The sequence below is a fragment of the Acyrthosiphon pisum genome, chromosome A1 (assembly GCF_005508785.2).
Source record: "Acyrthosiphon pisum isolate AL4f chromosome A1, pea_aphid_22Mar2018_4r6ur, whole genome shotgun sequence".
Taxonomy (NCBI): Eukaryota; Metazoa; Arthropoda; class Insecta; order Hemiptera; family Aphididae; genus Acyrthosiphon; species Acyrthosiphon pisum.
In genome coordinates this window covers 18,732,096-18,745,406 of record NC_042494.1, presented here as the reverse complement: position 1 = coordinate 18,745,406, position 13,311 = coordinate 18,732,096, and the positions used below count along the sequence as shown (strand labels likewise).

Genomic DNA, 13,311 nt, shown 5'->3' with positions numbered 1-13,311 from the left:
ATAGTAGAAATGTAGGTTATTAATAACTGGCCCGTTAGTTAGTTTTTTGAAATGGTCGGTACACCTTTGACAAACTTCATCACTAAGTTGGTTTCGCCGGCTGTTTTACGTTCCTCGAGTTTCACTATGATATCACGAAGTTGATTTCGTTGCATAATAGTACGATCTGGAGATATACGAATGGAACTGTATGTAGAAGACGTGCGAAGTTTGTGTTTATTTTTAAGTACAATAAAAACATCGGATGGCTCATGTAAAGTAACTTTAAGTGGCCGAGGTTTACTTGATTTTTGGCCTAGTCTAGAAACTAATGCTGGAGCAATATTAGGAGCTATAGAATGTAGAACAGATTTAATTAGCAACATATCATCTTCAGTATTTCCATCAGATTCTACAGCATTAAAAACAATTAAAATTTCGTGATCTTGCCTGACGATCAATAACTTCGGGATATTATGGTCTCGTCCGCTGAATAGTTTGATGATTTAGTACTAGACAATTGATTTTCTAATTGGGTGACTTTATTTTCGAGCACTAAAGTACGAGTCCCCAAGTCCCGCAGTTGAACAGAAACATTGTCGAGCTTCTTATTGAGTGACGAAAGCGAGGTTTCATGTTTAGAAACCGATTGTTTAATATCATTTACTGTCGAAAGTATGGTATTAATTTTAGATATGAAATCAGTATCAGCAACTGGTTGCGTAACCGGTGATTTTCTAACTCCAAGTCTTGCACACTCACAAACAGTACACAGCCACGAAGTACAACGAGTTTTAAGATTATTGCCGGTTAAACCAGAAATAGACGTACAAGCAATATGGAATGGCTTAGAACAAATTGAACATTTAACACAGTCGGTATCAGCCAACACAACGTTGCACTTTGAACAATTCATGCTATAAAGTATAGATAACGGAGCGAACAGAAACTGTAAACGACTGGTCCGAACGAATGTCTGATTACGAACTGATATGAAATAGTATACCAAAAATGATGAAGAAATACCCTTTAAAGATTGAATCTAATTTTTTTATTTTTTTAGTTGTGGGTAATTAACTTTCGACAATCACACATTTGTTTATGTATCTTCAACACTTTTAAACATTTTGACGTAGTTTTATTTTTATTTTAAAGCTATTTAATTGTCCTATTAACTGACATACACAATTAAACCAGAAATGTGCTAATTATTTTTATTAAATAAAATTAAAATTATTATTTTTAAAAGGAAATTGTGCATTATTCCAAGTAATTTATTATTAACTATGAGTTTTTGTTTTTTGTATTATGACAACTAAAATTTACTGAATAGTATAAAATTAAGCGATTGACGACCAATTAACCGACTCAATCCTAGGAAAACTAAGATTGTGACGATTAACAGGAATATATTATGAAAACCAAACTTTCAAGGTAATTTAGGTATTATTGAATTATTCAGTAGAATTCAGTAGAATAATACAAAAAACCCGTACTAAGTAATACACTATTTGGAATAATACACAATTTCCTTTAAAAAATACTGATTTTTGCCAACTTTTTTCTGTTTTTTTAATTTAATAAAAATAATTAACACATTTCTGGTTTAATTGCGTATGTCAGTCGATAGGATAATTAGATAGCTTTAAAATAAAAATAATATTACATCAGAATGTTGAAAACTTTTGAAGATACATGATTGATATGTATGATTTTGATAAAAAAAAGTTAATTTCCCATACCTAGTTTAAAAAATAAAAAAAATAGACCCAATCTTTAAAGGGTATTTCTTCATCGTTTTGGTATACTTTTATATGATTTCGGCTGGTCACTTCACCCCGGAACACATTATATACATTCATATTTTTTTTTTCGTACAAGGGCCTCGTTTAAAACTTTGACCTCTGGGCCTCAAAATGTTTTAATCCGAGCTTGTCTTCGGGTCGTAATAAACGTGGTAATAATCAATGGACGATGATACATGACGATACACCATACGACGATTATGGCAGACGTTTAACAATGTTCTATAACAGCCAAAAAAATAACTGAAATAGTTATCGACGTTTTTGTCATAATAAAATAGTAATAATAATTGTGTTTAACAATTTATTTTGTCTCTAATAAAAATGACCAACAATTGATCGACTCTGTGTATATTGAAATGGTAGTAAATAAGATTTTTTTGTAAAAGGAAGGAATTTCGGGGGGGATCAGAACATTCAGAACCCTACCCCTGCGTACTTCACTGATCATAATGATAAGTTTTTGTTATATTTTCGGTCCACAGGTGTGCAACAGAGCCCGATAAATGCCACACAAAATCAACGTGGGCCTCGTGGCGCTGGCCGCTCTGGCGGCGGCCGTGTTAGCCGACCCGTCGGTGGACCGGCGGGCCAGCATGGGGTTCATGGGCATGCGGGGCAAAAAAGACCGCGACCAGGGCGGCGGAGGCAGCGGCGGCGATGAGACTTCCGCAGCGGTGGACCTGGACAAGCGGACTATGGTGTTCCGGCGCCCGATGTTCGACGGCGGCAGCAGGCCCGCGGTGTTCGGCGGTGGTTCGGCGGAGGGCTTCAAGCGGGCCAGTATGGGGTTCATGGGCATGCGCGGAAAGAAGGACTACTACAGCAACAACAAGGGCTCGGCGGCCGGGTTCTTCGGCATGCGGGGAAAGAAAGTTCCGTCTGCGGACGCGTTCTACGGCGTCCGCGGAAAGAAGTGGCCAGACCACGAGGACGCCGTTGACGCGGACGTCCAATTGTCCCCCATATATATCCTGTACAGGATCATCGACGAACTGAAGTCAGAACTCTCGGACCGGGGTGAGCGTTTTATTTTTATAATAATAATAGTATTTAATTACCCACAACAAAATATTTGGTATGCACGTTAAACAAAATGTTTGGTAAATGTTTAGATTACATGCAATATAATAGTATTATCATAATATAATATTACAATATTTAAATATTTTATTATTATATTATTATATGACTACAATATTGATCTACTTACTCAAATAATCAAGCCTATAGCTGTGATGTGAGTAGGGTTCAGACAGGAAAAAAAATAAAGTAAAAATAATCATACAATAAAACTATATTAACAATGTTTTTTCAATATTAATTTATATATTATCACGTAATATGTTTAAATTCGATATTATTACATAACGAAATCCTTAAATTTTACACCTTTAATGTATAGGGTTTAAAACTTTAAAATGAGTATAGCTATTACTTATTATACCAAAAATAGATAATTTAGTTTTTCACCAGACACAAATTTTGCAACAAAAAAAAAAAACAAACAGTGGATAAAATGTATTTGATTCTCACTTTAAGGATTACAATCCCACTTAAACTCTTATTTCTACTAACTCGAGTATGTACTAAGTATTTAATTATTATCCCGCGGTGGTGGAGGTAGCGTGTAGGTAGATAAACGATTTAGACGTTAGCTGGTGCTGTACCATGCTATATATTGAGCAATGTTTCTCAAACTCTATGCCTCGAAATGTCATGAAACTATACTGGGTTATTCAATTAGAATATGATTTTACGTGAGTTTTCCTAACCTAGATAAATAAACCATTTCAAGCTATTCAAGTAATTTACAAAGGCTGTTAAACATTTGGACACATTGACCCAAATACCAAAACGTTTGGACACAAAGAAATATAAAATAAAATATAATTAAATATAAATATAATATAAATATATTATTGGGGACATAACCATAATTTTTACTGGAAAAGCAGAGAACGTTTGGGTGCGATAAAATTAACGGTAATATAATATTATATAGGTATCTACGTAAATACGTAATTCTAGTACTGTTATCGACTAAGCGACAAAAAAACTTTATAGATTTAATGTAATATAATACATAATGATCAACATATTTTTAAATTAAAGTTGCAAAAAGTTTTTGGGTGACAATAATATAAACTATAAAATGTCAACCTCCTCATGGTACCTCCTGGGTAACGCTAATAGGCTCTAAAAACTAAAATAGTAAAAAAAAAAAATATTTTAAAACTTTTACCCAAACGTGGAATTTAAAATTTATAAAAAAATATTATATACCTAAACGTTGTATTCATTGTTGAAAATATTTGTACCTAAACGTGTGTACCCAATCAATCGTGCTCTCCTTATTCCCAGATAAAAATATCTTTATGTACCCAGGTTCGAAAGGTTAGGAAAAACTGGTACAGAGACCTGTGAAGAAATAAACTGATAGCAGGGAGAGAGAGAGAGAGAGAGAGAGAGAGGTTTAGGAGCCAAAATTGTTAGAAAAAGTTACAACCGCATACAACATGGTCCATCTATAATCCCATTAATCGAGAAGATAGAGAGAAAGAGAGAGACGTTTACCAACAAAGATTACAATACTTTTGGATAGAAAACGCATTAGGATAATAGACAAATCAAATCTATTCTGATTCTAATTTTCATATTTCGTCAGTTTTAGAAAATAAAGTGCATATTTTAATGTTTTCTAAAATGAATTCATGTTCCTACAAATTATAAAAGAAACATTAATTAACAATAATTTAAATATATTTAATCTTAATCTAACCAATAATTAATATTAAAATAAATCCGAACAACATTAATCATGGTCCACGCGTGATAACGATGCATTTTTAATGACTAATAATTTCCTAAGACGTTTTTCAATAATGGAATTTTATTTGTTTCTACCTATTACGTCATCATATTGATCATTTAGCACACTGACCAATCATTAGATGAGTGTGTATATTCATTGAAGTTTATCAGGTGTATTCTTTATAAATTTAAATCATCAGGTCTGTCGGGATTTTTCGCTTAACGAACAAATGTTGCTCAACGTATACATAACAAAACGCACCAAAGACAATTCTATTAAATACACCCACTTGACACGTGCTGGTCCCAAAATGATATTTGGTTATTTCCTATATAGTTACTCGAATGTAGGTACCCACTTAAAATCGTACGTGCCTTACATTATCAGCTAACAAATTATGATTAAAAACATAACATATTGGTGGTCGGTTCTATTAAAACGCACGAAAATATAATAATGTGTCGATTGTATAATATTATGCGTTGATTGTTTCAGAGCGAAATTTGGTGGCGGCTAAATTCGACGAAGAGAGAGAAATGCGTTGAATTTTAATTAATTTTTTTTTAACAATATTACCGTAGCACGAAATTAATACCTACTATATAATATGAGTTTTGCTATTTAAAATTGTTTAAGATGACTTATTTAGTAGTGTTAATGTCTATGACGTTAAATAAACATTTTATTGATTGTATAAAGGAACTACATAATAACTAATTTGTTTGTCTACATTATATTATTATATTAGATAATAATTATATATTATATTATATTGTTTACAACTATTAATTCCGCGTTTTATTCTGTCCATTTAATTTGTCATCTGAAGGAAAAAACACAAATATTATGAATTATTGTGCGGAAAATAAATTCATTGATGTTAGTTACACCCACTCGGCGGATCATTAATCTTTCTTAACATTCTTTTTTACTCGGCATATTATTATTCAGATATATAATATATTGAAATAAAAATATGACCATTAGTCACCACTGCCAACAATTGAACTCGGTAAAAATATCGATGGAAACAATTTTTGGCTGAAAATAATAGCCAACGATCGGTGCCATAATAGTATGGGTTAGGTAAATCATAGGTACTGTTGCGGACTCGTATGAATTTAACCGAACTATTATCACTAACTTAGGTATTATATTATGTTTATTTCACAATCAACGGTAGTACGTATACAGCCCAAGGTTTCTACCAGAAACTGCAACAACATAAAAATCAATTTATCTTCAAAAGGTCGTTGATCGAAGTATAAAATATTATAATTGGTTTTGCTACCAGGATGAACTGCTCCAATACCAACGATAGTGCCTCTCACAGTGTAAATGATGATCCAGCTATTCCAATTACGTAAATAAGATTCACTTACGAGAACAACAACGATGGTGACGGCCAAAATGTAATACCTGGCTGGTCTAGGAAAAGGGAAACGAGAACTCCATTTGTATAATATGGAATATAGTACACAGAACAGCATTTTCACTTTTCAAATTTATCATATAGGCTCATAGCCATCGAGTCCCAAGCACATATCCACGTTACACGACATGCACCGTTAAGTTTTGAACTTTTGTTTTATATTTTATCAAAAGTCTATTTTGCTTCAACTGCTTCGAATTGCGTAATCTATTTAACTACTCTCCAATACACCTAAATCTTAGCAGGTTTGCGTAAAAAAAAAAATCAATACCTATGATTAATAAATTGATTTTCGTTTAGTTTTAGAATAAATAAAAATATGTTGTATAATATAATTTAATACGAAACTCTAAAAATGTTGATTTGTGCTGTTCACAACCGGTTTTTTTTTTACAGGAATAAATCAGATATAATTTTTTAATTTACACAATCCAGTTGTAGTTTTAAATTAGAAATTGTCATAAAGTAAGACATTCACTGACTAGATATTCGATCATACATTGCCTTGCATTTCTTTGATGGAATATTTATTTATACTATGGTAACGAAAAAAATAATTATTTTTAATCCCCCGGCTAACACGAAAAGTGAAAACCAAATAATATATATAAATAACGCAAACACCAAGTTTCATCAGAAAATAAATATTATTAAACTTGCAATATTTATTCAAAAATAAAAATAACGCATTAATCCATTTTATATTTGAACTGGACTTAAACAATATAGTGACAAAATATAATTTCAACCCTGTTGTAAAAAACAGAATACTGCATTCGACTCTGATATTTTTAGTTTAGGTGTAGTATTTCATACATGTTTTTCCTAATATTTAGTAGGTATATATAATACACATATTCAAGGCGGGTAACAGGTGGGCAATGGGTATACAACTACACAATTAAGTTAAGTTGACAATAATCAAAAATAACTCATTAAGTTAAACCATTAACTGCTAAGTCGTTGAATAAAGTCTTGTTAAGTAGGTACTTGAATAAAAGTATTCAAATTTCAAATACTTTTTAAGTACCTCCTCAAATATGTATTTTAAATGGGTACTTTTGAAAAAAGTATCTGATCAAAGTATTCTAAAGACTTTCTCAAATTATTGGTATTTAAAATCAAATATTAATTTTGAAAGCCTTAATTATTTAATTTATTTGTTTGTATAATATTTTCTATTTATATTTTGATCGCCTAAAAGAAAAAGAATATTTAAAAATATAATACGTACTACGTAGGTATATGATAGTATATTTTTTTACTGCAGTGAATTAAACTCAATCAAAAATTCAATTACTTCGACAAAAAAGAAAACAGATGAGTATTTAAAAGTTCCGCCCAATGATATGGTGTAAAATGCTCTATTAAATGAAAATCGTTTCAAATATTTTATAAAAATTTGAGAGTATTTGAAGGTGTCTAAATTTTTTAATATTTGTATTTAATGTTTATACTCGAATACATTTTCACTGAGTATTCAAATACTTATTTTAAATACTTTTTAAAATAAGTATCTATATTCAGATGTAGGAACTTGAATTTTTTTTTAATATTATATGGTTGTAGTGTTGTACCTAATATAAAGGTGTGCAATAAAATTATGACGTTTTCTCCTAAATGTATCAACGTTCAACAGTAAATTGAAACGAATATTAAAATATTATTATAATGAAGAAGAAAAAGCTTTCGTCTGAATGAACGATTGTTATAACTTATAATATAAAATACATGTGGTTTAGAATTTAGATAAGGGCGGATGGTAACATTTGAGTTTTTTTTAATAGTGATGCCAAATAACACCCTTCCATGCTCAAATGGTAAACCTGGATATGGTAAGTACCCAGTCGGTTTTAGTACCGTATGATATAATAATATGATATACCGTGGATGGCGCTACACTAGATTTTTTGAAAGCTAAACATGAAAATATTATCTTTTTAACATATTGGATTTAAAAAATAAATTCAAACAACCTTACTCATTATGGTCATTACCTGAGATCACGAAATTAAAAAAAAAAAAAACCATAATATCATTATAAATCCTTCTGCCCAATCGTACGCGTGAGTGCAGTACTATTTAGTATTTACATCCATTATGTCACGCTAGTAAACAAACCTGCAGAAAACGACGTCACAACGCTACGTCACGTGCTTCGAGATGACCAGTGAATGATATGTGCTCGGCAAATCGACATAAACTCATCGATCGGTCATCAGTTTGATGTGGGTAGTACGACATTATTATACTGTAACAGGGTTCACGATGGTATCGGATCTCAGTATATAGTGCTGAAGAAACGTGACGTACGGTATAACTATAATATATTATGGAGAAAAATATCAACAACAATAATTCAATTCATAATAATAATTCACGTACAGAGTAAGCAACGAAGGACTACGTTAAATATCGTAATAAATAATAATATTATATACTAGGTACCTATTGCGTGGTTTTTATGTAAAATTGACAGCTATAGTGTTCGTGATACGCCCTGTATTCGATCCTTGTATAGTTGTGTCATATTGTGCATAATATTATACATCTTTTGTATCATCTAATCCGAATAGGTAATATAATCTAAGCACAGTAATAAAACATTTATTTAACGAATCTCCCTATGACGTTAACATTATATAACTTAATATTGGATGGTTTGCATTATAGTATTATACCCTGCAACATACATCAATTTCATTCTCTGTAACGAGTTGGCCACGCTCTGAAACAAAACAATATATTTTACGATTTATTATTTCACATACAGCAACACGATGCAAAAAGGTCAAACAGTTTTCTGCAGAACAACTTTGCATTACTGATTTCAAGGCTTTGGAAGGACCAATCAAAGACGAGAGATTATTTTAAATAGTTTTTTTCGTTTGTAAGATACAAGGATCAAGGCTTACGATTTAATTTTTAAATAATATGTATTTATTTAAAACAAAAAAAATCTATGATTATAAAGTGTGTTATTTATTTAAAAATTCTTTACACAAAAGAAATGGATGGGTCAAGCTTAAAAAATAAACTGCTAATTTACAAAGAATTTCAAAACCAATCTGGACTTATGGTCTACAACTCTGGGGTGCAGATAAGAAATCGAATCTTAATAAAATTCAATCTTATCAAAATATCACTCTATACGTCAATTCACCAACGCTCCACCATACATTTCTTATTTAACACTCCACAACGATCTACATGTTAAAACGATTGAAGAGGAATCTGTTTTATATTACAAGCGATTCTTCTCACGTCTAGCAAACCATAATAACCCTCTAATCAGCAACCTAAATATCTTAACACTTCCCGATAATCCTCGCCGTCGACTGAAAAGGAGATGGTGTAGAGATCTTTTACTATAATCTTTTACTATAATCACTCACTCTTTCTCTCTCACTAAAAAAAAAAACTTCATTTTCCTTCCAAATCTCCCATCACGCAAAGAGTCACTAGTGGGTGACTTCTTAATTCAAGTATACCATGTTTTTCTGTCACTTTTCTCTTATACTTATTATGCTATAAAGTATAGATTGTATAAATATTATAAAAAATTAAAAATTATTATTATTAATAATAATAATATGTATGAATGTACATTGTACCTTAGTTTATTGATGTATACGAGATTCAAAAAAATAAAATACAAACAATAAAATTTAATTGATTATAGTTATAGAACATTTTCTTTTTTTACAACAATGTTTCTCTTGTGAATAAATTCTGTCGACATGACGTTAACAACGTTTGATATTATTTGTTATTCAATCAGAACACGCGCGACGCACCTATTATGATACCATGCATATAATACATGAATTTTTTTTGAAAAACGTCAGATTCCATCTTGAACTGTGAGTTGTTCAATCTGTATCATATTATGCAATAATGAAAATAAATGAATGAAATATGTAATATTTTAATCTGCATTAGTGCATTACACATTTACAAGTTTACAACTCCACATCATGACTACATGATATGATAACGGCAGTCTTGTAAAAAATACTTTTTTTTTTTATTCGGAATATATATTCGAATAAATGAGAATTAAGGGATTCAGAATACATATTCGAATAATATTAGAATACTTTTTTTCACAACTAGTTTTTGTCAGTTTTTAAACGGATGGCAATTAACATTTATTAATTAATAATTAAAAATTCAACGTAATCATAAGTTATTTAATATACATTTTGACCACATATCATACGGGCGATATACGGGATACAATTATGTATTTGAATACTTTACAAGACTGGATAACGGTGTAATTTGTGTTTAAATTATAGTTTTTGTTGAACAGCATTCGGTTAAACAAAAATCGTGGTAATCACATTAGACAGGTGGGCGATCGACAACTAGAAAGCAGTGATAAGTCAACGGCCGCACGGTGAAGAAGGGTCGTCTAAATCACGTGTGACGCGCAACAGGTACTTTTATTGCTCATATATATTATTATAAAAAGCTTATATAATCGTGTTCGGTGTACTGCACCTCTAAGTTAATGTATAATATTATTCTTATACATATAGTTAAATAATTGTTAAATATTATTATATGCATGTTGTATTGTGTACAAAATTTGGTCTCCGGGAGGGGTGATATGACACTCACACCCCCCCCCCCCCCGTAGATACGCCACTGTGTACCTAGATATTATTTTAAATTGAAATCCGAAAAAACGAATCTTGATAATTGGCATTTACGATATTATGACCTTATTATTGAGTTTCTGCTAATTATATTTTATTAGTTTTGTTCTCGAGTAAATATTATGATCTAGATTACAATTAATCATGCTACACAGCAGATTTGGAAATTTGGTAACTCGAAATTCTTTACCCACGTTCGAGGTCAAAATATTTAGTTTTATTATTAAATTATTTATATTTTCCGTCATTTATGATTAGATACCTATAGGCTATAGGTGAAAGGTTAGATTTCTATAGAAATATCACCGATCTCTGCAATCCTTACTGCCCCTCGTAAATGTATTTGTCATCAAGTTTAGATCTATTAAACTGTCAACATTATTGTATCAGCATATTATGTTCTACTATATAGATATTTTTTTTTTGAAATTTTGAATATTCAAAATGAAAATTTCTATTATTACCACAGTTGCAGACGGTCCAACTCGATGGCGTCCTTGCAGGTATCATGTCATCATCACGTGAACATTTGGATTTCAAAGCAGACTGACGATGCGCCAATATTAAAAGATCGGCAATAACTCTACAGAGGACATTACAACATTTAAACTATAACCATCCCAGCGAGAATTTGGATGGAGATGACAACGCGACCTACTGCGCACACTAATGAAATAATATTGTTAAATTTGTGCTTACATGACCTAAGGTATTTGGAGCATGATATTTTCGTAAATTTTTTTTATACCTACGCTTAAACGGCGTCCGTCGTACACAATTTACAGAGGAAATATATAAGCGCTGATGAAATATTTAAAACAATAATATAATAATCTGGTCACGGGTAGCTTTTTTTCCCCTTTGGTGGTCTTTCGATCTCATACATAATACACTCGTCATCAATCGCCGTAATTTAAGTATAGGTACTCTCCGTCGGCGGCGGTCGAGGAGAGGCATAAAAATAACCTCTTTCGTTGTAGAAATACGTGTTTGAAATATTGATTTTCGCCATGTTTATCTGTCTTCTGGAAGCGATCGCGTCGAGTATACCTAAATACGAATCTAATAAACTGTATAATATTATATTATATACTCACGTCACGCGTAGCCATATAATACCCCATAAAGTCGATAATCGCGAAGGTGAATGATTTATACCTATACCTTCAAAGTGAATAGTATTGCATTGTTTGCATTAAATTGAGCTGCACACCGATTTGTACCTGTTATACCTAACATATATGACAGAAGCGCCAAAGGTGCAAAAATGACACATAATTCGCGCCAAAATTAATATTTCATACAAGCAGTTATTTAAAAGTGTCGATCTTATAAAAATTGTTAAAATATAATATCTATTAACCGCGGCACACAGGTATCTAAAATTTTGGCGCTTTCGTAAGATACGACTTTTTTTCTTATCTCATTTTGGCTTTGCTTACCATAGAAACTAATAAAAAATTATAATGTTATAATATTAATTCAACTTACAGGACACAGGTTATAATAAATAATAACAATATAAAATATCTAGACTGACAGACCGTCTCCGCTCAGAATCGTTTTTCTTATGCAATGCTATTTTATCATTGAATTCAAGTTTAATACAATCCATTATACATTGAACCACTTGTAACCTACTGTACAACAGAGTGACATCCACTTACCTGCTTTTAAACATCGTTTTGTAACAATTTTAAACAACGTAAAAAAATATTTTCAAAAACGTTAATACTAATAATGATACGTCAATACGCGTCTTTTACGTTAAATAAACCGCACCCTCTATATATATATATTTTTATATGGCTTGTTTAAATTTCAAAATGGCCTGCTCATAATCTTACCACCGTACAACCCGGAAATTAAGCCCCAAAACGTCGTTCCGCAATTAATATGGTTTTACCATTTACGATTTACGAAATATTTTTTGTTGAAGAAAAATCCTACAGAAGCCTTAGCTGTCATGTTATTTATTATTATACAGATATGACCTTTTGTGTCTTTGTGTGATATCGTTTTTAAATATAATGCAATATAAAAAGTACAAATTGTCTTATGAACTTGTTTAAAAAAAATAATAATATCATATTATAACAAATTATTAGTTATAGCAGAAATGGGAAGTCAGCGTTGGCAATAGACATTAATCTTCTTAGTGGTTCGTTAGTTAAATAATTAGAGAAGTAAGGAGGAATATAAAAAGAAACGCGTGAGATCGAATAGTTCGTTGGGGGACGACCTCGAAGGTAATTAAACTGAAGAGGAAATAAGAGAATCAACTTTCCCTGACAATAACCCATTTAGGAGTTTTAAGCCGAAAAAATGCCTAATGCCTTATAAATTCATAACAGAAATAACATATAATAACAATAATAATAATAATAATATAAAATATTTGTCAATGCTTTTCTTGATCAGTACTCAGTCTTTAAGGATTTGGTACTGCATGAACGTTGTTTTGAAACTTACTGCAGGCTCTGTGCGATGTCTGAAATAATAACATCATAAATCGCATAATAATTGATAGTTGTGCACGAAATAAGAATGATAAGAATAACTTCTCATTATAATATCGTGTATCATTTAAACTGATAACAGTTTATCGACATGCGA

The 13,311-nt window shown here is 31.2% G+C and overlaps 1 protein-coding gene across 1 annotated transcript; it reads left to right on the top strand.

The window, feature by feature from the left end:
* Positions 1–2,248: 2,248 nt before the first annotated feature.
* On the top strand, positions 2,249–5,340 carry LOC100568735 (tachykinins-like). Its single transcript, XM_003246197.4, has 2 exons — positions 2,249–2,804; positions 5,095–5,340. The coding sequence occupies exons 1-2, from the start codon at positions 2,291–2,293 to the stop codon at positions 5,142–5,144; spliced, it is 564 nt and encodes a 187-aa protein (XP_003246245.1). The 5' UTR covers positions 2,249–2,290; the 3' UTR covers positions 5,145–5,340.
* Positions 5,341–13,311: the final 7,971 nt, after the last annotated feature.

Coding starts and splice junctions, on each gene's coding strand:
- LOC100568735 (XM_003246197.4), top strand. CDS start 2,291: ATGCCACACAAAATCAACGTGGGCCTCGTGGCGCTGGCCGCTCTGGCG. Junction 2,805..5,094: donor GTCAGAACTCTCGGACCGGG/GTGAGCGTTTTA, acceptor TGATTGTTTCAG/AGCGAAATTTGGTGGCGGCT.